This window comes from Quercus lobata, chromosome 2 (genome assembly GCF_001633185.2).
Source record: "Quercus lobata isolate SW786 chromosome 2, ValleyOak3.0 Primary Assembly, whole genome shotgun sequence".
Taxonomy (NCBI): Eukaryota; Viridiplantae; Streptophyta; class Magnoliopsida; order Fagales; family Fagaceae; genus Quercus; species Quercus lobata.
In genome coordinates, this window is record NC_044905.1 from 87,182,078 (window position 1) to 87,206,921 (window position 24,844).

At 38.9% G+C, this 24,844-nt stretch overlaps 2 protein-coding genes across 4 annotated transcripts; one reads left to right on the forward strand and one right to left on the reverse strand.

Annotated features, from left to right (window-relative positions):
- LOC115977022 (boron transporter 4-like) lies at nucleotides 1-6,742 on the forward strand. 2 transcript variants are annotated; one of them, XM_031098642.1, is made up of 14 exons: nucleotides 1-280; nucleotides 1,579-1,684; nucleotides 1,800-1,882; nucleotides 1,986-2,178; nucleotides 2,265-2,403; nucleotides 2,510-2,675; nucleotides 2,753-2,919; nucleotides 3,143-3,316; nucleotides 3,431-3,526; nucleotides 3,606-3,722; nucleotides 4,075-4,391; nucleotides 4,502-4,781; nucleotides 5,544-5,681; nucleotides 6,297-6,742. In XM_031098642.1, exons 2-14 carry the CDS (start codon nucleotides 1,581-1,583, stop codon nucleotides 6,345-6,347), a joined length of 2,025 nt encoding a protein of 674 aa, XP_030954502.1. In that variant the 5' UTR covers nucleotides 1-280; nucleotides 1,579-1,580; the 3' UTR covers nucleotides 6,348-6,742. The 2 variants fall into 2 exon arrangements, with proteins under 2 accessions (XP_030954502.1, XP_030954504.1); XM_031098644.1 differs by having other exon boundaries at nucleotides 5,544-5,651.
- Nucleotides 6,743-7,397: 655 nt separating this feature from the next.
- On the reverse strand, nucleotides 7,398-15,101 carry LOC115977021 (potassium channel AKT1-like). 2 transcript variants are annotated; one of them, XM_031098640.1, is made up of 11 exons: nucleotides 14,562-15,101; nucleotides 12,616-12,981; nucleotides 12,401-12,458; nucleotides 11,998-12,315; nucleotides 11,631-11,876; nucleotides 11,435-11,533; nucleotides 11,261-11,290; nucleotides 10,943-11,128; nucleotides 10,583-10,777; nucleotides 10,406-10,481; nucleotides 7,398-8,642 (listed from the first exon to the last, which is right to left on the reverse strand). In XM_031098640.1, exons 1-11 carry the CDS (start codon nucleotides 14,747-14,749, stop codon nucleotides 7,744-7,746), a joined length of 2,661 nt encoding a protein of 886 aa, XP_030954500.1. In that variant the 5' UTR covers nucleotides 14,750-15,101; the 3' UTR covers nucleotides 7,398-7,743. The 2 variants fall into 2 exon arrangements, with proteins under 2 accessions (XP_030954500.1, XP_030954501.1); XM_031098641.1 differs by having other exon boundaries at nucleotides 12,616-13,000; nucleotides 14,562-14,649.
- Between the last annotated feature and the right edge of the window lie 9,743 nt (nucleotides 15,102-24,844).

Genomic DNA, 24,844 nt, shown 5'->3' on the forward strand with positions numbered 1-24,844 from the left:
CTTGTTTTTAGCTTTGGCCTTTCCGATTCCTAAGCTCGCCGGCAAAATCGCACATTTCCACATAAAAAAAAAAACACACTGTTTCTCCGCCAAATCTACCGTCGTCCCCGGCGAAAAAAAAAATCCCCGGGGACTCAGGCGATCGTTTTGCATTGTTTAGTAGCGAAGTGTGTGTACGTACTATAGCGTAATTGAATTGAAGAGAATTTGAATCTCTCCCTCTCTGGTCTTCGTTGAAGAGAGAGAAGACGCCGATTACCATCGGCGTCGCCACATTCAGGTTTGTGTTTCTGAAATATATATAACAGAGAAAAATGCGATTTCTTCTTTTCTTTTTTGTTTGTTTCTTTTGCATGGAGGTTCAAGGCTTATGTATGCAAATATTTTTTCCTCAGTTTTTCTTATAAGTGCACTGAATATTCGGTTTCTATTTTTATTTATTTTTTAAAATTTAAGAATGTAGGTTGATTTTTTCAATTTTATGTGTTGTAGTGATCTTGTTCATGAATTCTCGATGAGAATCCAAGCCATTGTCATTTTTGTGTGTGTGTGTGTTTTTTTTTTTTTTTTTTTTTTTTTTTTTGTGGATCTGAATTGTATTTGATATTAAAAGAACTTATTCTTGAGGCTTTAAATTTGATATGGTAATAGGTTGTAAACCATACTTAAAGCATGAAAACATTCAACAATAATGATGATGAGATGGTCTTAGCTTTCAGTTGAGCATTATGAATGAAAGCATCAAAATTAAATCAGATATATGGTGCAAAATTAGACAATAACTAGAAATTAATTTGCATTCGATTTGGACTCTAATTGTGCTTTGACTTTAACATCATATATATGATTGTTGTAATGAGACCCCAATGGCTTCTTCAAGGTTGGATACTGGATATGAAGCAGCCATCCAAAAATGTAGTTGCTTGCTTTTTTTATTTTATTTTTTATTTTTTTTATTTTTAAATAGCTAATTTCGTCTCTGAATTGTGTCAAATTTTAAGTTCATCCATAATCTCAATTATGCCAACTCATGAAGTATTGAAAACGGTTCAATTGCCTACACTTAGCAATAAAATTAACTGTCCAAATCCTATAAATCATGCATCCTTTGAATTCTCAGTAGGAATTAACGTGAATGAGAACTTGAATTGTAAAGTAATTTTGCAAGAGTTCACTCTATTTTCAAAAGGAGACTGAAGTAAGAATAACATTGAAATGCTTCCAACTTTCAAGGATTAAGTTGATACGATTGATAGTCTAAGAGCGAAATTGAACTTCAAATTCTTCAATACATAATTTAAAAACCAAAATCATAATTTTCTTTTCTATTGTTACTTTTTTTTACGAGGTATACGGAGCTACGAGCTCTTTGAGTAACTTCATGATCCCATAGTACATTCTTTCCCAGGCAACATGTACACAGTGATAACTGGGATGAAATTTGAATTTGGGTCAAAACATGCTGAACCCAAGTCAAAGAATCACCAGCTAGCATAATTCTTAGGCCTAACTAGTCTCTTGATTAGTGGTTATGTATAAAGTATTGTGTCTAATCCCTGTGCTTTTTCTTGCTTTCAGGAATGGATAACATAAAAAGCCCATTGAAAGGGATTGTAAGTGACTTCAAAGGAAGAATAGCATGCTATAAACAAGATTGGACTGCTGCATTTTGCTGTGGTCCCAGGTTCTTCTTCCCAGACCCCAATTTTTTTTTCCTTCTTTCCTTTAATATTTACTTCAGTGGGAGTTGCATTGTTATGAGGCTTCTTTTAACGTAATCTCATTTGCATATTTTCCAGGATTTTGGCTCCGACTACCTATATATTCTTTGCTTCTGCACTTCCAGTAATTGCTTTTGGAGAACAACTTAGTAGAGAAACAGGTTGATCATCGTCTTATTTCTGGGTATTAGACCCATATTTATTCCAGTTGGGTCTTTCGTGCTGTCATGAATGTATGGTTTAATCAACTTTCTTTCCCCTCAGATGGAAGTTTGAGCACAGTGGAAACTCTGGCTTCTACTGCTCTTTGTGGTATCATACACTCAATAATTGGTGGACAGCCGCTTTTGATTTTAGGGGTGGCAGAACCGACAGTTATAATGTACACTTACTTATACAGTTTTGCAAAAGGGCGGGCTGGTCTTGGACAAGCACTGTTCTTGGCTTGGGCTGGATGGTAACAAGAATGAAATTTCTTTTTCATACTTTAATCTCCAAATTTTTATAAGTTGTAATTTAATAGAGCAATTTTAACATGTGTAGGGTGTGCATCTGGACAGCTCTCCTACTCTTTCTTTTAGCAATATTCAATGCTTGCACCATCATCGGTAAATTTACAAGGATTGCAGGGGAGCTTTTTGGCATGTTGATTGCAGTTCTTTTCATTCAACAGGCTGTTAAGGTATGTGCTTGAGCAGAAGTAAACCAAAAATGAAGAATAGTCTTATTTCAATGCTAATGAAGGTGATATTCTACATTATCTTAAGTACCGTGTATTACATTCACAGGGAGTGATAAGTGAATATAAAATTCCTGAAGCTGAAGACGCAACAGCAGAAAAGTATCAATTTCCGTGGCTATATACAAATGGGCTGCTAGGAATTATATTCTCCTTTGGTCTACTCTTTACTTCTTTAAAGAGCAGAAGGGCAAGATCATGGCGGTATGGCACAGGTCTGTGAAATGATTTTATGAGAATCTTTGCTGCAACAATCTCATCTGAATGCTGAACTTTTTACCACTAAATGCAGGATGGTTTCGAAGTTGTATTGCAGATTATGGGGTACCTTTGATGGTATTGGTATGGTCAGCATTGTCATTCAGTGTACCTAGTACAGTTCCTTCTGGAGTTCCCAGGAGGCTTGTTAGTCCTCTTCCTTGGGAGTCTGCATCATTGCAGCATTGGACAGTAATCAAGGTGAAAGTGCATGTTTTCTCTTGGAGACCATATATACTTGTGTCTGGTTACTGACTAAATCTTGCTTATAAGGTTACATCTGCTATTAGTTAATGCATTACTTTTAACTTCGTTGTACGTAATCAATCCAATAAGCTGTTCATTCATTATTAATGTAGACTATTGTGAATGGATATCTGGGTCTTTATTCTTAAATTATGGAATGTCATAATTTTAATGACAGGATTTGGGGAAGGTGCCACCAGAATACATATTGGCTGCCTTTGTGCCAGCAGTGATGATTGCGGGTCTTTACTTTTTTGACCATAGTGTTGCCTCACAAATGGCACAACAGAAGGAGTTCAATCTCAAGAACCCACCTGCTTATCACTATGACATCTTGATTCTTGGGATTATGGTATTGTAGTTATTTCTTTTTTCCCCTTTTGGTTGTCACACAAGTAGAAGTAGCTTTTGTTTCTGCTTAAATGTTTCTTTAAGATTCACATGTTGCTTTGAATACATAATTTAGACTTTGCTGTGTGGATTAATTGGACTTCCTCCCTCCAATGGGGTACTCCCACAATCTCCCATGCACACCAAGAGTCTAGCTGTTCTCAAGAGACAGGTTGGTTGATGGATTTGCTCCATTCATGGAGGCAAGATAATATGTATATTGTCTTATACAGTTCAAATTCTGACTGCAGTTGTTTAGAAAGAGAATGGTAAAGAGTGCCAAGGAATGCATGAAGCAAAAAGCTAGCAACTTGGAAATTTATGGCAGGATGCAAGCAGTGTTCATTGAAATTGATGCAACTCCAGCTGTAAGTTTTCTCATTCTATGCCAGTCGAATATCAAGGCTTACCAGTGATTTTTAGGGGCGAACTGGTAGCTGTCTCATTTGTCTGACAAGAGGCTTTGATGCTCACTTTCTTGAAATAAGTAAATAAGGAAACACTTGAAATTAAATAAATAAATAAAAAAATTCCTGGCAACTTTTATGCCACAACCTGATGTGGGAACAAGCCACTGATCATGATGATATTGACTCTCACGAGTTCATCCTTTCAAATGTGCTGCAAAGTTGTGGGAGGAAAGTTGTGAGCATAGGAATAGCATTTTGAAATATTGCATCGATTATTTCCTAGCCCCTAATAATGGTAGGACCATTGCAGCCTTCAGTAGCAAATGAGCTGAAGGAATTGAAGGACGCAGTTATGAAAGGTGAAGATGGAGGAATCCAAAATGAAAAATTTGATCCTGAAAAGCACATTGATGCTTGCTTGCCTGTCCGGGTTAATGAGCAAAGACTAAGCAACCTAGTACAGTCACTTCTTGTGGCGGCATCATTATTTGCCATGCCTGTAATAAAAAAGATACCTACATCAGTTCTTTGGGGATATTTTGCCTACATGGCCATAGACAGCCTCCCTGGAAATCAGTTCTGGGAAAGAATGAAGCTGCTCTTCATAACTCCTGGACGGCGTTACAAGTAAGTGAATTTTTTCTTCTTTATTTTAAGATTGAATGATTAGGTACTCCATTCATGTTTTCACACAGACATACTGATTACTTTGCTGGATTTGAAACTATTTTGGACAGGGTTTTGGAAGGAGCACATGCCTCTTTTGTGGAGTCAGTACCATACAAATATATTGCTACATTTACACTTTTCCAGTTGATGTATCTTCTAGTTTGTTTTGGAGTTACATGGATACCCATTGCTGGAATATTGTTCCCCTTGCCATTCTTTCTTCTCATAAGCATCAGAGAGCATATTCTCCCCAAGTTGTTTCACCCACTTCACCTTCATGAATTGGATGCGGCTGAGTATGAGGAAATACCTGGAGTTTGGACTCACAGTCATGGCATTTCATTCAAGGTATGAGACCTCACCATGTTTATCTGACTTGCCAGAGACTAAGTTCCTTTCCTGATTATTATTATTATTATTGTTGTTGTTGTTGTGTTCTGTTGATTTGATCTGAAGTACTGTTTAATGGTTGTTAGGTGATTTTCATTACTTATTAAAAAAATGGTTTTTTGGTGATTAAGATGATAAATAACTATAGGGTGTTTGAAAATTAATCTACAAATGAACTAAGTTCACATTTTTCCTAAGTATATTTCGCCAACTTCATTTTATTTAAAAGAATTGAAAAAAAAAATTCCTCTATGCAAATCACTCTAAAAAGACAACGTGGTTTCTGGGCTCAAGTAGCTGCTTTGGTTTATAATTTGTTTGGGGGTTTTAAAAATTTATGAAATGTGGAACTTGACTCATCCCATTTCCTTTGGGGTTTGCTCATGCCCTAAAAAGGAGTGTAAAGAATAACTTGGATTCTTTTCAGTTTTTGTCAATGGCATGCATATAAACCTTGTAGAATCAATAGGAGATGTTAACTTTATAGCTTCAGTTACAGCTTTTGTTATGTTCAACAAAAAGAAAAATTTAGGATCCAATTTGAGCTGCAGACATATGCTCCTGTTTATTAGCTTTGAAGCAACTATTGAATGGGCCTAGAATGAAATGGTGTTTTATGGTGCCAAAAAAAATCTAGTGATTTCTCATTCTGATGTGAGACATTTGTCATGGTCAATTTAGTTTTTTGCATTTAATCTATGATTTATGATCTATGAGCAGGACAAGGAGCCTAATCAATCTGAAGATAAAGGTAGAGAAGTAGAAATATGTGATGCCGAGATATTGGATGAGCTGACCACCAGCAGAGGAGAGTTGAAGCTTAGATCTGTAAGCTTCAGTGACAATGTCCTTGCTCAGGCAAGACTCTTTGATTTGCTCCACTTTTAGAGATGTTGACTATGCATGCACTGTAGTGTCTAACCCATCAGACAAATCTAGCTTCCAGAAAACCCAAAAAGGAAAAAAAAGAAAAAAAAAGAAAAAAGAGTCATTTTGGAAAATTAAAATAAAAATAAAAAGAAATAATTTTCAACCAGTACGCACACAAATATAAGTATTCAAGACGATTCCTTACCTTCTTTGCTTAAAAAAAGGGTTGGGCGACCACTTCATGCAAGGCCTTGTTCAGTGATCTTAGCAGCACACACCTGCTGGGGAACTAGTGCTTGAGGGACTTAGACGGGGAATAGGGGATGGTGAACTGTAGGTACTTCCTTATGAGATGATAATATACTTTTTGTTTCCCCTTGGGATTTTTATTGTAGTTATGATGTTTATGGAAATATTTTAAGGATAAAAATAAAAGCAATCTTCAAGTGAAACCCCTCAACATGGAACCTCTCCAACAGTAAAACTACATTTAAGAATCGTACTTTTTCAAGCATTGGTTGCAGCGTGTATATCATGCATTGATAACCTTCAGTTTGCATGGAAATATGTTGAATGTAGTGAATTTGATTTGTATAAATGCAGATTCACCCTGAGGAAGATGACTCAGATATTGGGAAAGAACCTTTTTTCTAAGCACAATAAGATGTGGTAATGCTGTTTATGATCAAGTTCAAATGGAGGAAAGGAAGAAACTACCATCTTCTATCCTCCCCTTTTCATAAAGAATATGTGAAGCAGAAAGGAAAGAGAAAGGATGGAGGCACAAACTGATGCACAAGAATATATATAAATATATATATATATATATATATTTTTTTTTCATTTCTTTTAAAGAATTTTGTTCAAATCATTCATTTTTTTCATATATTAGATCTTTGACTCAGAAGTGAGAGGGATAACAGAAGGATATGGGTAATTCATTTTCTTCATGTATTAGATCTTTAACTTAGAGGTGAGAGAGATAACGAAGGATATAGGTTACGTCGGCTAGAAAATCTTTAAATTTGTAATACCAAGAAAAGCAAATCCAAGCACCCCTTCTTTTCCTGTTCTTCTAAGAGCAAGACCTTTAATTTTTTTTTTTTTTTTGGTTGGGTAAAAAGATAGAAATTTTAATGATATTTTTAATTTTTTTATTATAAAACTTAATTACAATGATAATTCTCAACTAAAATTGGGTTTAACCAACCTAATAAGAGGCATACTTATTCTTAAAATCCGAATTACAAAGTTTCTTTCCCCACAAAATGATGTTATATAAAATAGGATCTAGGTAACAATGTGAATTGAATTGTATAGTTATAATAAAGATTTCCAAGTTCAAAAAAGAAAAAGAAAAAGAAAAAGAAAAGGAAAATCAGAAGCTGGCTTAGAAATAGATAAAGCCCGCTTGATAGATGCTTTTGTATCCAGGTCCAACTACTGGCCTTAATGACACTAATGGGTATCACTGCAGAAGATATGTAACGTATCCCGTGTCCGCTCCACATAATTTTTCACTGCTAGTGGCCTTAGCAGGAATGGATCCCAATAATGTGGGGGACTCAGTTGTGTGAGGACTTACTCGTATTGTGTGAGACATGCTGCATATGCATGATGCGTAACCAACAATTTTGGCTAAGGTCAAAGATTTACAAGACATTATAGTTCGTTGAAAAGCTATCGTTGTTGAGATTTGTTGGATTAGATTATGTACTTTGACTGTATATATAAGCATAGAAATTCCATTGCATTGACTCCCATGCAAACTTAAAAAAGAAAAAAAAAAAATCTTTACATTGCTGTCACCTTGACTTGCATGTGAGAACCACTCAACTGCCACCCTTTACACACACACACACACACACACACACACACATATATATATATATATGATACACTCAACTACCATCGTTGAATGATGCTAAATGAGCAAAAAGCAACATAAAGAAAAGGTAGTTACCTTATTGTGACCCACATATCCACCCAAGATCGAAACAAGGACTTGCATGAAGACAAGGAAATTCCAACTATGAATATCCTAAAACTACTACAAATGCCCATTAATTTGAGTGCATTTGCTGTTAGGTTCTTGAGTTTCAACATAACTGACAAAAATAAGATGATCACCATCTCTAATGACCTCTATACCATCAATTTCAGCTCCACTTATGCTTAGGACTTTAGTGGGAACAATTCCAAATTTCTTAGCACCAATCTCAAGTAGTTCCTTAAAAGTCCCTGGAAGTAACACCAGTTTTCCAGCTAGTTCCTTTTCTGGACAACTAATAGTCACTCTAACAGAATTACCTCCTTGGTTTCTAGGACTTCTTGTAACAGGGAATAGAATGTCTCTCTCCTCGGTATGAGCAGCTGACATTATGCCAAACAGTGAGTTGTGGAAATTATTTGATCTACGCCTTGGACGGGATTGGGTCCATGATCCATCTGTTGCACCAGGGAATGAGCCTTCCTGGGATAATGGACACATTGTTGGCTCACTAGTAAATCTCCCAAGGAAACGAGTCCCATTCCGCTTCTCTGGAATTGGAATGATGGATTGAGATTTTGGCTCTCTACTAGATTCGAAAATGGTTTTAATGTCTTCGTGTCCTTGTTGGTCAGCTAGTGTCCTTGGGGTCCAACCATCAGAGTTTGGTTTGTCAATATCAGCACCCTGATCCAAAAGGAACTTGACTATCTCAATGTTGCCTTCACAAACTGCAAGATGAAGAGCCGTGGTGGTTCCATCCATCTTAGAACACGTGACATCTCCTCCATAACGAATTATCTCCTTGAGCAAGTTCAAGTTGTTTTGCTCAGCAGCAGTGCATGCAAATTGACCACTATCTCCAAAGTGTAAATTTGCACCACTGTCTAGTAGCAGCTTGATCACCGTTTCATGACCACCCAGCATTGCCTCCCATAGTGGCACATTCCCTTCCGAGTCTGTGTACACGCAAAATTAAATGTATCACTTATGTTACTTATTGAGTCACTCTTATGAATAATCCATGCCTGATATTGACCTTAATTTAAAAAATCCAATGAATTTAAAGGGAACTTCACTCAAAATGCAAATACATTTTGGATGCAATATAAAAATAGAGTTGGGTGTCACCAGGATGCAACTGCACAAGGCCATTTATACATCTCAGCAGTACAGGGTATCAAAATAATTTGTAGTAGTATTAGTGTGAAGAAGACTCAAAACATAATTTTGAAACACCATTATCTAATCAAAAAGAAGGTGACCTCATGACATGAAAACCCATATCTGATAATGTAAACAATAACACATTGGTATGTGCAGATACTGATAAATTAATCGCAAAGAATTCTATAAATATAGTCAACAGTCATGAACCACTTGATCTATACTTAAAAAGGAAATTTTATTTATTATGTCTCTTAAAATTATTACCCAAAAATTAAATAATAGTGGAAGGAGTTTTCTAAATCATTTAATTTATCACATTTAGGAGGGACAAGAAATGGACTTGTAGAGCACCTGGTATGGATTTAAATTACTAACTCAGTTATGTTCTTATCAACAATCAAGGAATGGAAACCACATACGTGTGCCTTTAGAAGTCATATTTGAAGTGTGTGCGTGTGTGCACACCTCCAATCACAAATTAAAGGGTACAAGCAGCTGGTTGGATAAAAATATCAGAAGGTCAACATTAACTTCATAAGATATTTTAAACAAAAGAAATGAATCTAAAAAGAATATTATTAAGCTGCTTGACAAAATAGGAAATAGTAAACAAATGAACTACAAATAAAATTCTACCCTTACCATATCAGAAAGTATTGCTAACAACCAATCAAACGCACATGGCATAACAATACAAGCTGACAGTAACATTTCACCCAATTCCCAAATTTAATAAGAAATAAGGAAAAACATTCACTAAAAAATAAAAAACCCGGTGACTTGAATCTCTATAGATTTGCACAAGTAGTAAAATATACCTACAAATGTTCCAACAAACAATTATCCATTGGCTTTATGGATGCCATATAAGTTCATTCACATTTGGATTTTCTTTATTGGTATTTATTATACTAAGGTTCAGTTGAAAATAGAATTCAAATTGGCATTCCAATCATCAACAAGTCACTACATTATTTATCTTAAATTATTAGGAAATTTGTTTAGTTTGAAAAATAAGTTATGTGTATAAAATATTGCTCACAAGGGGGGGCAACTTTGTCATGGAGAACAAATTAAAAGACAAAATGAAGCTAAATGATATCAGTACACATTCAATTTATCAAAAAATTGAGAAATATATAAGGAATGCAAGAGAAAGATTTTAAAACTTGGTTTAATGTTAAATTATATACATCTTAAGAAAACTACCATATTTGCAACTGGATTGCACAAACCAACCTGAAGATGTTTGAGAATGCATTTTGCCTTAAAATTGTTGCAATCTCATTGTCTAGATCTACCTAAACAAAACCTTTTGGGAGGGAAGTAAGGAAGAATGACGGTGGAGCTAAAATTCGGTAAAATATTCATACAATCAATTCTGATTCATTGAAGCATTCATAACCACTTTTGTGAAATTAAAGAACAAAAGTTACAAACAGTCCAATGATTAAAAAAGTGCAAGCAAAAGGTAATATGATAACAATGCTGTGTATGTAAGTCAAACACAAATGGCTTAGCTTAGGAGTATATGCAGTTGGCTAGAAGGTACCTCTACTATTTGGATTTGCCCTGTAATCAAGTAGTAGAAGCACACAATTCTCATTTCCTTTGGAAGCTGCTATATGCTGATTTTACATAAAACAAGGAAGTAATTTGCAAAAATAAATATTAGCCTTTCGCATTTTAAAAAGTTGCTGAATAAAATAGAAGAAGAAGCATGTCACACCAGAGCTGTCCTGCCATTGTTGTCTGATTCATTTGGATCCAGGCCCCGTTTCAACAACTGATGCAACAACAAGTTATCTCCCCTAAGAGCTGCAAAGCATAGACTAAGAGGTAGGTCCATTCTACCACGAGCTAGCATGTTCTCTGTCTCCACCAAAACTTCTGACATTATTGGGTCATCAAGGTCTTTCAAATGCTGCCCACCAAGGAAAAAAAAAGGCACATAGTGCATTGCATGTCTAAAGCTTATTCTGAGTCTACAAAATCTTGTCCAAGACTTGGGATACAATTTCATATAAAGTATTAGATTTCTACATGCTCAAAGGATTAGATGTCATTAGATTATATAAAGTATACAGACCTGAAGGAGATTATTCATGATTATGGTCCCATCTCCAACATTGGACTGAACAATATTCAGGAATGTTGTACGGTTCAGCCGTAGTAGCTGGCTCAACCTTTTGGTCCGCACAGTAAAAAGCTGTGGCCTATAACAAAGTACCCCAATCTCTCCACAGAGGTCACCAGTTTTTGCCTCTCCAACAACCTGCAATGGTTTACCATGATTTTTTCAGTTAGCATCTCTATATAATGGGACCTGGGACATATGTTTCAAACCCACTTGCAACCATTCAAAATCATAGAAAGCTGTCCACAGAGTTTGAGAGATCAGGCTTACCTGTTCTCCATTTTTTAGGGTCAGTAGATCCTGTGAAGTAATTTAAACATCAGAGGCCATTATTTGCTAAGTTTAGTTAAAAAAAATTGCAATTATTAATTAATCTTAAAAATAGTGTAGCTCTATTCAACTTGTCTTTTGATATTTTGAGACATAAACACATTGAATTATTACCACAGCACCAGTGACAAGTATGTAGAAATCTGTGGGTGCTTCATTCTGCAAGATCACATCTTCCTTGGGAGGAAAATACTCGGCTTTCATCTCCGAGACCTTTAAAATTTAGTGGGGAAAAAAAACCCAGTAAGCATTTTGAGAGAAGAATTTGAAGATTGGAAGTTATGAGTTGAGACAGCTTTTAATAAATTACCAGCTGGAAAAGCAAGTCATTTGAAACCCCTTTAAACAAGTACACCTGATCCACAAGAGAATAAAAAAGATGATGAGAAATGCTCGACCGGATGGCTTTAGGAAGGGAATCAAGTGTCTCTTGCTGCTGGAGTCCCTCTGAGTCTGTTCTGAACTTCAAACATAAATGTGCAAGCATCTGATCTTGCAAGCGAATGGGCAGTTGATTTCTCTGAGCAAAACTTGAGGCAGCTTGAATGGTATCCCTCTGGAAATTAATTAGAGAATGGTTTTAAGAATGAAATTAGAAACTAACAAACAATTAATAAAAAAACTCTCTCTGGATTTTTATTTGTATTGTAGAGTTTCGATGAGTACAATTTACTCACAAATTTTCTTGTTCGACTGGTCCCATGAACAACCAAGTTTGTCATATTTCCAATCAAATATGCAGTCAATCCAAGGTTGAAAAGCATGTAAAAGATATCAAAGATCATCTCCCGTGTATTCACTGGGTGCAAATCACCATAGCCAACAGTTGTTAGGGTAGTGATGGACCAATAAATTGAAGTCACATAGCGAATCCACAAACTCTTATGAAGAAAATCCCCCATTGTTGCTCCAATCCATGTCCTTTTGGGGTCGTGATAGGTTGCTGCCAGAAGATAATAGAAACATCCAGCACAATGAACCGCAAAAAGGGTAACCTGTAAAAGATATTCAAATCAAAATAAGATAATGCAGTAGGAGAGAAGTGCTTTTCCGTCACATACCTAGATATAATGAACTTACACAAATTAGTTTTGCACATCGAACCCAAAAGTAGTTGTAGTTCCTATCTTTTTCCAATCTGTATTATGGAAAAGCAAGCCCCAATTAAAGACACAAACAAAATAATCTCTTGGGGCAAAACAATGTCCAGTTAAATTATCGATCAAATCAAAAAACTCATTTTCATAATGTTTTCAATAGCTGGAACTACTCATAAGATGAAAAATCTCTTTCACCTTGAAAATAAGGCACTAACTCTTCGCAGACGCCAAAGGCGAAGCATGTTGAATAAGCCATAGGACCCAAGAGCTGGAGGGGAAATCTTCCGAGCAAGCTCTGAAGGGACTGTGGATATGACATCAAAGGCCAACCAAGATTTTGCATACTTCCAAGCTATCTTCTTCGGATTGTCGACGAGTAGGTATGATAATTTATCGAGGTAAGCTACAAAGAAGGTAAGAATAATGTCCAGAGCGAAGAATCCATTGACAACATTATCAACAATTGCCAGTGGTCCCTGTGGTTTTCTAAGGAATCCGAATTCAAATGGCGACACCCAGGCAGTGTAGATGACCAGAACAACAAGATAAGTCTCCCAAATCCTGCCACAACCAATTTAGTCTGAGCAAATTTTAGCAAAATGATATGTCATTTATTAATTTCTTAATCAGAATGTCCAGAAACTTTTAACATTCCTCAGAATTACTGGATATTAATGGATCACAGTGTGTAAAGACTCGAGATCCTTATTTTTCTTTTTCTTTTTTTGAAGGAAGACTAGAGATCCTTAATTATGCAAAAGTGTTAACATATTTGCAGAGTTTGAATTTATATTTTCCCCCCCTTTTTGGTCATACTTTAAATGGTATTGAAGCTAATCTTTTTTCCATATAAAAGAATTTTCATATGGGCATTGAACGAAGAGGAAGAAAAGGCCAAGGCAAACACTCTCACAGTCACACTATGAAAGTAGGAGCCTACCGACGGTTTTCTTTGAAGTCAAACCAGATACAAAGCCTCCAAGTAGCGGCTGCTCTAGTCTAGCCTAGCTTGTGACAATTAGCAGAGAAGATTCTAAAACTAATCACCGAGCGACCACTGTATTTTTCTTACTATTTGAATACCATTCCAAGATTCCAAATCCATGTGAACAATGGAAAAACATTATAAACACCGAAAAAAAAAAAAAAAAAAAAAACTTTTTGCAAAAGAAGAAAGTGAGAAAATAGTATCTTGAAAAAGCTTGAACTTTTTTGGCAAGGAATCAACTAAATTGTTCTCCGAGATTTGAGGAGAAAATTATTAGACAGATTGCAAAAAGTTTCCAATCAAAAAGTAGTTTCCGGAGAGTAGAACTGAGAATGTACATAAAAAAATTAATATTAAGAAAACAAAACAAACAAATACTTTTTAATAGCTCGAGAGGCATCACATATTTTAATATCTTTCTTTTCCGCATGCCCACTAAAAAAATTAAAAATTAAAAATAAAAACACAAACAAACAAGAAAACGATATAGAACTAACGCAAAATAATAGTAATAAAGAAAATAAAAAACAAGTCCTGATTGAAACATACAATAATCTAAGTATAGGAAACAAAACTTAAAAAGAAATAGAAAAAAACAAAAATACTATTAGTTTTTTTTTTTTTTGTTTGTTTGTTTGAGAGGAAAAATACTATTAGTTACAAACGAAGCATCACAATGATTCAATGTTATCTTTTCCAAATACCTGTCATTAATAAATATACAAGATAAGCAAAGCAAAGATTACTGTTCACTCAATATGGCAATAAATAATTGAAATTAAAACAAAAGAAACAAATTAGTCAACTCAAAACTTAACAAATCAGGAAGCACCACTGATGCTTTCTGTGCTTTTTGATTTTTTTTTTTTTTTTTCAAAAAAGATATCTTGAATTCAAATCTTATCCTTAACTATCAATGTATTAAAAAAGAACAAAACAAATCTAGTGCAAATCCAAAAACACAAAGGCAATAATACAATAGAATTATTTATATATACATATATATATATATATATATATAAATATAATAAAAACAAACAAACAAAAACTAAAAGAAGTATTATAAAAAAATCTGGGAAAAGAAAGAACATAGATATAAACAAAATAAAAAGAAGCCCAGAAACAAAAACCAAGAACGTAAAAAACTGTGCACCTGTAACGGCGGTCATAAGGCGATAGAATGAACTTCCTGAGCTTGATTCTGCGTGAACTTCTTGCTCCAAGGGAAGGCAAAATCCCTGTGGAAAGACTGTAATGGCTACCATCCCTTGACAACTGTTCAATCTCTTCTTCACCGCACGCTGAACCCCTGAATCCTGCTCGGTTCATCAGAGCATCCATTGTTAGCTAGAAACGCTGAAGAAAACACACACACACAAACACAAACACACTCTATACTTTTTCTGTGTGTGTTTTCTAATGAAGATAAAGAGAGCGAAGCAGAACTGCAGAAGCACACAGGTGTTGGAAATTAATACGTTATGGTAGTACTTCTTTCTTTCTTTTTTTTCTTTTTGGTAAAAATACTTCTTTCTTTGGTTTCTTTCTTTTATGCGATTTATGGAAGTATAAGACTGTCTCTCCTTTTATAACGTCACCCACCGACTCTCTCTCTCTCTCTGATCTCTATCTCTCTCTAGCTCACAACATAATTTCAATTGAATTAAGAAATCGTGTTTTTAAAATATGATTTTAGGTTTTTACAATTATAACTAAAATTGTGTCTTGAATAAACAATTTTCAAGTGATGTGTATGAAACACAATTGTCGACATATCAAATTGGTATTGGTAAATAAAAAAGTAACAAATCTGTTAAAAAAATTAATACAAATTTAACAACTCGGCAGTAGTGAAAGTTGTTTTGTTCCTTGCATTTATTTGTCAAGAAAATCCTTTGACCTTTTTGCCCCTACCTTACTCCTTAAAAAGGGATTTATATCATTTTTGGAAAAAAAAAAAAAAAAATCTAAGAAATGTTAGCTTGATTTTATAAATTTCATAGTCACAAAAGGTTGAAACTCTTCTAAAAAGGGGAAAAAGCTTGTAGTATTTTATAAGGTTAATTTCCCATAAAATTGTTATAGGATTGTGAGTTGTATTTACTTAATTATCTTGTGAATCAATTTTGATTTCTAAAATGCTAACTTAAAAAAAAAAGTGTGACTTGGCCAATATATATATGAGAGAGATAGAGAGAGAAGGCGACCATAGTTATGGGTAACTGTAGTAATATTTCCATCCCTAACCAATACTCAAGAAACCTAACCAATAAGTGGATTGAACCGTAGTCCAATGTCAACCTCACCAACAGCGCCAACAGTTTTTAAAACTCTTAACTGATCTTATAAATTTTGTACTTATTAAAGGTTAAAACTTTTGAAAGATAAATTATGTACTCATAATCAGTTAAAACTGTTTTTATTTTGGTGTATGTATATAATTATCTTGTAACATTAATTTAATCAATTTGAGTTTTGATTTTAATTTTTTTTTTAAACTTCTATAGGGATGTTGAAACATACAATAATTAAATATTTAAAGGATACTGAAAGTCGCATAATTTAGTGGTATTATTTACTTTCTTATAATGCTTTTATATGTTTTGTGGGGCCCAATAATTCAAGGACCAGGCCCATTCGCCCTTAGAGAGTCCAAAGGCCCGAGCCGAGAAGAACTACGGCCCAAGCTCTACAATGCAGAGCACCAAACATTTTTGTGGTGTAGCCGAGGACAACTCAGTCCTTGGCAGATCCAAAACCTCACCAAAAGAAGAAGGATAAAACCGGTATAGGGCCAAGCTTAAAAGAGAATCTAAGAATATCCGGGAAAGCTGCTTTCATTGCCATTTAATGCGCTGCCCCTGACAGAGCCATACTCTGCAGCCTTATCGACCATCCCCAACAATTCTGGGATTAGACTGATGGGACAAATATCAGTCTTGTAAAGATTGACCCTACACGTGGACGAAGGATAGTTAACGCAGACTAGTATAAAAGAAGAAAGTAAGTAAACCTAAAGGGGATCCCACCTCCAAAACAAGAAAGACGACATGGGGGAGAACATCTCACTAACACCGGACTTCACTGAAAAAAGTCTATCGTTGGGTAACCAGGGTAAGACCTCAATGGTCCTCGGATCACCTCCGAGGAGTCCCATCCCATAGGGTGCGACGCCTTAGAGCTTAAATGTTCAAGCCCAACTCCTTTTTTCTACATGAATTCCTCTAAAACCAGGACCGGGCATCGCCCCGTGACCAACGGCTAGCTTTTCAAGCTCACTCTCTACAAATCATATTGTGAGGGATCTTTCATGCGCGAGCCCAACATCCTTATGGGGCCGCCAAAGAATTGTGTCCTTACAATTGGCGCCGTCTGTGGGAAAGCTTGCGCGTTGGCGCAGGTGGCGGTGGAATCAACTCATTGGCAAGCAGAAATTTCTGGGATCTCCTCCGTCTCCGGCGACATATGGTTGTCGCTCCGACGAAAACTTCTGCTAGGGGCTACGCCTCGCAGTACTAAGGGCGCGGGCATCTCTAGGGGCTTCCGGCCTCGAGCCAACTTTCCCCGCCCTGGTGTAGGGGTTTATGGTCGAAAAAATAAATCAAGTAAAAAAAAAAAGAAAATCTTATAAGTTTTGGACAGAACCAAGGCCTTGCATGGTCCTCGGACTCAAGCCTATGGGGAAACCAAGTACAAAAAAGAAAATCTTATAAGTTTTGGACAGAACCAAGGCCTTGCATGGTCCTCGGACTCAAGCCTATGGGGAAACCAAGTACAAAAAAGAAAATCTTATAAGTTTTGGACAGAACCAAGGCCTTGCATGGTCCTCGGACTCAAGCCTATGGGGAAACCAAGTACAAAAAGAAATCTTATAAGTTTTGGACAGAACCAAGGCCTTGCATGGTCCTCGGACTCAAGCCTATGGGGAAACCAAGTACAAAAAAGAAAATCTTATAAGTTTTGGACAGAACCAAGGCCTTGCATGGTCCTCGGACTCAAGCCTATGGGGAAACCAAGTACAAAAAGAAAATCTTATAAGTTTTGGACAGAACCAAGGCCTTGCATGGTCCTCGGACTCAAGCCTATGGGGAAACCAAGTACAAAAAAGAAAATCTTATAAGTTTTGGACAGAACCAAGGCCTTGCATGGTCCTCGGACTCAAGCCTATGGGGAAACCAAGTACAAAAAAGAAAATCTTATAAGTTTTGGACAGAACCAAGGCCTTGCATGGTCCTCGGACTCAAGCCTATGGGGAAACCAAGTACAAAAAAGAAAATCTTATAAGTTTTGGACAGAACCAAGGCCTTGCATGGTCCTCGGACTCAAGCCTATGGGGAAACCAAGTACAAAAAAGAAAATCTTATAAGTTTTGGACAGAACCAAGGCCTTGCATGGTCCTCGGACTCAAGCCTATGGGGAAACCAAGTACAAAAAAGAAAATCTTATAAGTTTTGGACAGAACCAAGGCCTTGCATGGTCCTCGGACTCAAGCCTATGGGGAAACCAAGTACAAAAAAGAAAATCTTATAAGTTTTGGACAGAACCAAGGCCTTGCATGGTCCTCGGACTCAAGCCTATGGGGAAACCAAGTACAAAAAAGAAAATCTTATAAGTTTTGGACAGAACCAAGGCCTTGCATGGTCCTCGGACTCAAGCCTATGGGGAAACCAAGTACATAAAAGATCATAAGTTTTGGACAGAACCAAGGCCTTGCATGGTCCTCGGACTCAAGCCTATGGGGAAACCAAGTACTATGGCACATAAACCTCAAGATCCATCCGAAGAGAGCTCCTCGTTAACAGTTGGGTCAATCCCTTAATTGCACGGGTTCCCCGGTCTACCCTCGGATCCCCCGTGCCAAAGGGAATGATGCGATACGGTACAGCATATTACCCGAAAGCACAAAGTCCTTCGCTACTCAACTATCATCTCGGACGAATTGTTTAGAGTTTATCGTTCTCGGGAATTGGTCTGGCGTGCATCGCGCAGCACTCAACAGCTATCCCGGTTAGTTCCATGAATTTAATCTATTGAGGATTACCATTGTTATACTTGATAATATTTACGAGTTTAAACTAATAAGGATTTGTGTTGAAGTATTCTTCTGCCCAGAATATTGTTAAAGGCAGGCTTAGACTTAATACTCAGACCCAAAGTGGTTGTTGCAAAAAAAAAAAAAAAAGTATGTATGAAGAAATAAACACATCTTTTATTAAGACAAAAGAACAGTACAGTGTACAATAAAAGCTGAAACAAGCTTACATTAGAGTTAACTGCGTAAGCAAAAGAAAAGTACAAAAGAGTGAAGATGATGCCGAGGAGATAGCTCAGAGGAGAGATTGGCTACTGTTCCAAGATGTCGTCTAAGGAAACTATTCCTCGACGCTTCTACATGCCCATAACTCAGGCAGCCAAAGAACCTGACCTCAGGCTAACACCATCTACCGAAAAGGTGCAGGGAGCCGGAAGTTGGGAAGCCCCCGCAAAAATTTGCCTGCTATAAGGCAGACGGCGCTGATGGCGGAAATTCCTTCTTCGGACATACCAAAAATCTGGCATGACCAGAACCTGCTTCGGATTTTGACTAAAAGAGGGAGAAACACCCTTTCCCCTCTCTCGAACTGGAATATTCTCTTGAATTTACGCCTCCTTTGCCCGTACCCCACTATCTGGAGTCTCAGGAAGACACGGCGCCTTTGTGGCGGAGAGAGTTCCTTTGCCCCAACCCTCGCCTCAAACATGATGTACTAAGAGAGGAAACTGAAGGATTTGTGCGAAGGTAAGACAGCTTTCTCTCCTATTTATTCAAAAAGCTAAAGTGGTGGCATTTAATGCACGCAACGTCCCAAGGAACGCTACGGACAAAATGTCTCCGGCTCGATTTCCCACGCCATCTGCAATATTAAAGGAGCCTCGTGAAGGCGCACCTCGAACACTGGGACGCCAAAAAGTACCGCGTGACCAAAGACTACGGAAATGCCTCTAAATCTGTGGGCCTAATAAATTCGCGTCCCAGGCCCGTTCTACATGGAGGCCCACGGACTACGGCCCACGCCGGGGAATAACCGTTGCCGAGGACAACCTCCTGCTCGGAAACTTGTGAGATACCTGAGGAAAGACCAAGTGCGTAAAAAGAGCATAAAGTTTTGGACAGAACCAAGGCCTTGTATGGTCCTCGGACTCAAGCCTATGGGGAAACCAAGTACAAAAAATAAAAATTACAAAGTTTTGGACAGAACCAAGGCCTTGTATGGTCCTCGGACTCAAGCCTATGGGGAAACCAAGTACAAAAAATAAAAATTACAAAGTTTTGGACAGAACCAAGGCCTTGCATGGTCCTCGGACTCAAGCCTATGGGGAAACCAAGTACAAAAAATAAAAATTACAAAGTTTTGGACAGAACCAAGGCCTTGCATGGTCCTCGGACTCAAGCCTATGGGGAAACCAAGTACAAAAAATAAAAATTACAAGTTTTGGACAGAACCAAGGCCTTGCATGGTCCTCGGACTCAAGCCTATGGGGAAACCAACTACTCGGATAAGAAAAGGTTTGAATTTCGCAAGATGGGCTACTTGATAAAAAGGTCAGGTCACTTCATCCGCGGCTTAAACACCCTAAAGGGTTAGGCCCAACGAAGGTGTAAGGAAGGTGCTAGAACGCCCCAGTATTCATTGGCCTAAGAGGGCTGTTCATCTGGTGGGTGATATGTCTTCAAATGGTTATTTCTCACACGGCATCAAGCCTTCAGTTCTCTCCTCGGCTAGCATGGGTAATTATTACTTTTCACTGGTCGGCCTTATTATGCCAAGCATTTTTATTAGAGTTATGGCGACATCTTTTTTACTATCAAGTATTTTGGTCTTAGTTGACATTGATCTAGATGCTATATTATTGTGCCGAGCGGCGCTTGCAATTTTATAAAACAGAGACAAAACATGCAAAATGAAATAGAAACAACTTTTATTAATATGAAAAATTATTACAATGTACAAAAAGGGGCTTCAACAAGCCTATACAAAAGAGGGGCTGCCGAAGCAGCACTAACATCCACAGTACAGATAAGCAAACGGTCAAGCGCCTTTTAAACTTGTCTTCAAAGTCTCTCCAATCTCTGCCTCATTGTTGCTCATACTAAGAGAAGAACTCGCTTCAAAAAAAAAAGAATGAAGAAGAAAGAAATAGTAAGGAAGAAATCAATGAAGAAGATGGAGGACATGAGTAAGAGAAGGAGGAGAAGAAGAGGGGGAGAGATGAAGAGACAAAGAGAGGAGCAAAAGAGGGAGAAGGACAGCACCAGGGCGGAACCGGTGCTGGGAAGACTATAAGAGGAAGGCGGAGGAGGGCACCAGTGAGCAAAGAGAGGGAGAAGCAGAAGCACTTCGCCCCTGCCTCAGCCCTGACTCCTAACACACTGGTGCCATGTTAGGTACGCTCGTGAGGAGCCGGGTGGTGCTGATATTGGGTGTTCTCGACTCAGTCACGCCGAGAATTCGACGTGACGAGCCCCTGCTTCGGATTTTGGCTGAAAGAGAGGCGGGACAGATCTTAAGTCTGCGCCACCCTTGCCCTGATCGAGCCATTTCAAGCTTTATCAGAACATGGTGTTTTGAGGAGGGGCATGGCTCCTTCATCATTCGTTATGGTAGGCGTATACTGATATGGTGTCTAACAAACGGGCTAAGTAGACGCTAAAGGAGGCTACGAGTTTTAGATCTCAGAAGGAAGGAAAGGAGTCTGCACGAAAGTGATGGCCTCCTGCTTGCCTTCTTATAGGAAGGGCAAAACGGAGGGTATTAAATGCATTCAAGTTTCCAAAAGAATCTGAAGAAAAAAGAGACGTCCGTTCCATTTCCCCACCTTATCAGATGAGCCGTTGGACAAAAATGAGCCTCGTAAAGGGGATTCATTAAGGGCGCGTCTGGGACAGCCAAGCGGCAGGAGTAGATCACGAGCAGATTAAACGGAATCCCTTGAAAACCGGCTAACTTCCTGGACAGGTGGAGAACCGCTCACATAAATGCGGGGTTGAACTAAATAAGCCATATTAAGGGCCCGGGTTTGTCAAAACCCTCCTTTCCAACCTGGAAGTCGGATAGAAGGGTTTTGAGGGGCTATTGTGGGGCCCAATAATTCAAGGACCAGGCCCATTCGCCCTTAGAGAGTCCAAAGGCCCGAGCCGAGAAGAACTACGGCCCAAGCTCTACAATGCAGAGCACCAAACATTTTTGTGGTGTAGCCGAGGACAACTCAGTCCTTGGCAGATCCAAAACCTCACCAAAAGAAGAAGGATAAAATCGGTATTGGGCCAAGCTTAAAAGAGAATCTAAGAATATCCGGGAAAGCTGCTCTCATTGCCATTCAATGCGCTGCCCCTGACAGAGCCATACTCTGCAGCCTTATCGACCATCCCCAACAATTCTGGGATTAGACTGATGGGACAAATATCAGTCTTGTAAAGATTGACCCTACACGTGGACGAAGGACAATTAACGCAGACGAGTATAAAAGAAGAAAGTAAGTAAACCTAAAGGGGATCCCACCTCCAAAACAAGAAAGACGACATGGGGGAGAACATCTCACTAACACCGGACTTCACTGAAAAAAGTCCATCGTTGGGTAACCGGGGTAAGACCTCAATGGTCCTCGGATTACCTCCGAGGAGTCCCATCCCATAGGGTGCGACGCCTTAGAGCTTAAATGTTCAAGCCCAACTCCTTTTTTCTACATGAATTCCTCTAAAACCAGGACCGGGCATCGCCCCGTGACCAACGGCTAGCTTTTCAAGCCCACTCTCTACAAATCATATTGTGAGAGATCTTTCATGCGCGAGCCCAACATCCTTATGGGGCCGCCAGAGAATTGTGTCCTTACATGTTTAATTTTTAAAATTTTAATTATACGGTACTTAGTTTTTTTTTTTTTTCATAGCTAGTTGTACGGCACGGAACCCCCAAACCTATTTGGGCCTTGGACCTTGAGCTCCAACTTTACGGTACGGCCCACGAGCCCAACCCACTTGCCCAAAACTAGACCCTGTGCCTGCCAAGGCCATGGGCCCGAGCCTCATGACATTACGCCCAGCCTAAAACCCATTGAGCGAACCGCTATAATGCATGTTCATAGTAGCCCGTAACCTAGGATCTGCCCGGCAAGATACACCTCGGACCGGAGCATGATTGATCAGGGACACTATACCTTGGTTACATCGGTATCGCCTTGGGAAAAACCTCTGCCGAACATTCCTTCTGAAGTGGGGAGCTAGTTCCAATGCCACTCTCACCACACCCCACTCCCAACTAAACATCCACTTAGCAATAACGACATTGGACCTCCCCTACCACTAATTGCAAGAGTAATTATAACTCTCCACTAACTATTGGGCTATAAATATGAGAAGATAAGGGAGAGGAGGGGGTTGTTGAAAGGTTTAAGAGAAAATTGAGGATAGGAGCAAGAGAGTAACAGGAGAATAACAGCAGTGGGAGTAGGGGAACTCCTCAGGAGAAGTTGCTACGTTGGGTCTCTGTATTGAGAACTACCCAAGTTAGGAAATCTAAAACCCACATCACAAATAGATTGTGAGCCCAAGTGAGGCCCAACCCCCATAGCCTCATTTTTGGCGTCCACAATTGGCACTGTCTATGGGAATCTCCTACAAAGCCGTGGTTCAACTAAGACTCACACTCGGGAAAATGTCTAAAACACATCCAGGGAGTTACGCCGAAAGTGGTTCGGCGGGATCTTCTCGGGGATCCACCTAACGAGAGCAGAGGCATAAGAGGCGTGAAGATAGGAGTCGTGAACAAGAAGAAGAGCGGTCCGGCCTCGAAGAGGGGTCGTACCAGACCCATCAGATAGTTTCCGGTGCTTCGGGGCATGGGCAACTTGATGAGGGGGATGAAGAACTTGAGTGATTGCGCAGACTGATATCTCTGTATACTCATAATGATGCCTTAATGTGTAAGGTATTTCCCTCGAGCCTCAGGCCCACTGCTTTGAGATAGTTTAATGGGTTACGGAAGGGCTCCATTCACAGTTTTGCCGAGTTGATACAAGAATTCGGCGTCCGGTTTGTTACTTGCAGCCAGGTACTGCAACCAGTGGATGCATTACTATCTATGAAGATGAGGGTTGGGGAAACCCTTTGCAGTTATGCCAGTCGGTATTGGGAGCTTTATAATGAGATCGGTGGGGGCAACAAGAAGATTGCGGCGAGCACCTTTAGGATGGGGCTGCCCGAGGATTCTGAACTATGAGAATCGTTGACAAAGAGGCCTCCCGAGGATATGAGGTAGCTCATGAGGAGTATAGAGGAGTACAAACGCTTGGAGGATGATCGGCTATAGAGTAAGGGCAAGGCCCCGTTAGTGAATCGTCCTCGGCAGAGTGGGTTTCAGCCAAGGACTCGAAAGGATTTCGGGATACAAGAGCCAGAGTTACAGCTAGGAAAGGTGAACGTGACATTTAAGGAGTCGATACACAGAATTGTAGATCGAATTAAGAACGAGCCGTACTTCAGATGGTCGAACAAGATGGGGGGTGACCCGTCTCGCAGGAATCAGAATTTGTACTGTACCTATCATAGGGACAATGGGCATACCACCAAACAGTGCCAGGTGTTAAAGGATCATCTTGGGCAATTGATGAAGGCGGGATATCTGAAGGAGTTTGTGGCAGATACAGGGAATAGGGATGCCGGGCAAGGTACTCAGCAGAGAGGGAAGCTTCTCCTGCCCCTATTAGGAGTGATCGAAGTTATCTACGTTGCCCCGAGGGATACTGCAATGGCCAGGAGGAAAGGAGTGTTGACCGTAGTGCTTGTGGAAAATGGCTCGGGCAAGCAGCCACCCGAGAAAAAGTTAAAAGTTGCTCCAGAGCCCATCTCTTTTAACGATGATGATTTAGAAGGAATGATTTAGCTGCACGATAATGTGTTAGTGGTGATAGCCCGGATAAAGGGTTTCATAGTAAAGAGGGTGATGGTGGACCAGGGAAATGGGGTCGATGTGATGTATCCGGATCTATTCAGATGGCTCAGATTGAAGAAGGAGGACCTCTCAAAATACGATACGCCCTTGGTTGGGTTTGTCGGTCAAGTGGTGATTCCCAAGGGGCAAATATCACTTCCTATGAATATGGAAGGAAAGGAAGTGACAGTGGTTTTTGTAGTTGTCGCTTCATTTTCTCCTTATACGGCTATTTTGGGAAGGCCATGGATCCATGGGATGGGGGCAGTTCCCTCCAACCTGCATGTGAAGGTTAAGTTCCACACCGAGCAAGGCATTGCTATAGTAAAGGGAAGTTAGCAAGCAACTAGGCAATGTTTAGTGGCCGCAGTCGATTGGAAGCACAAGCAGACTAAACAAAATAAAACCGCCGAGGAGGTTCCTTTATAGCAATTACAGGGGCCTCGAGATGGAATTGGGGCTAGTTATG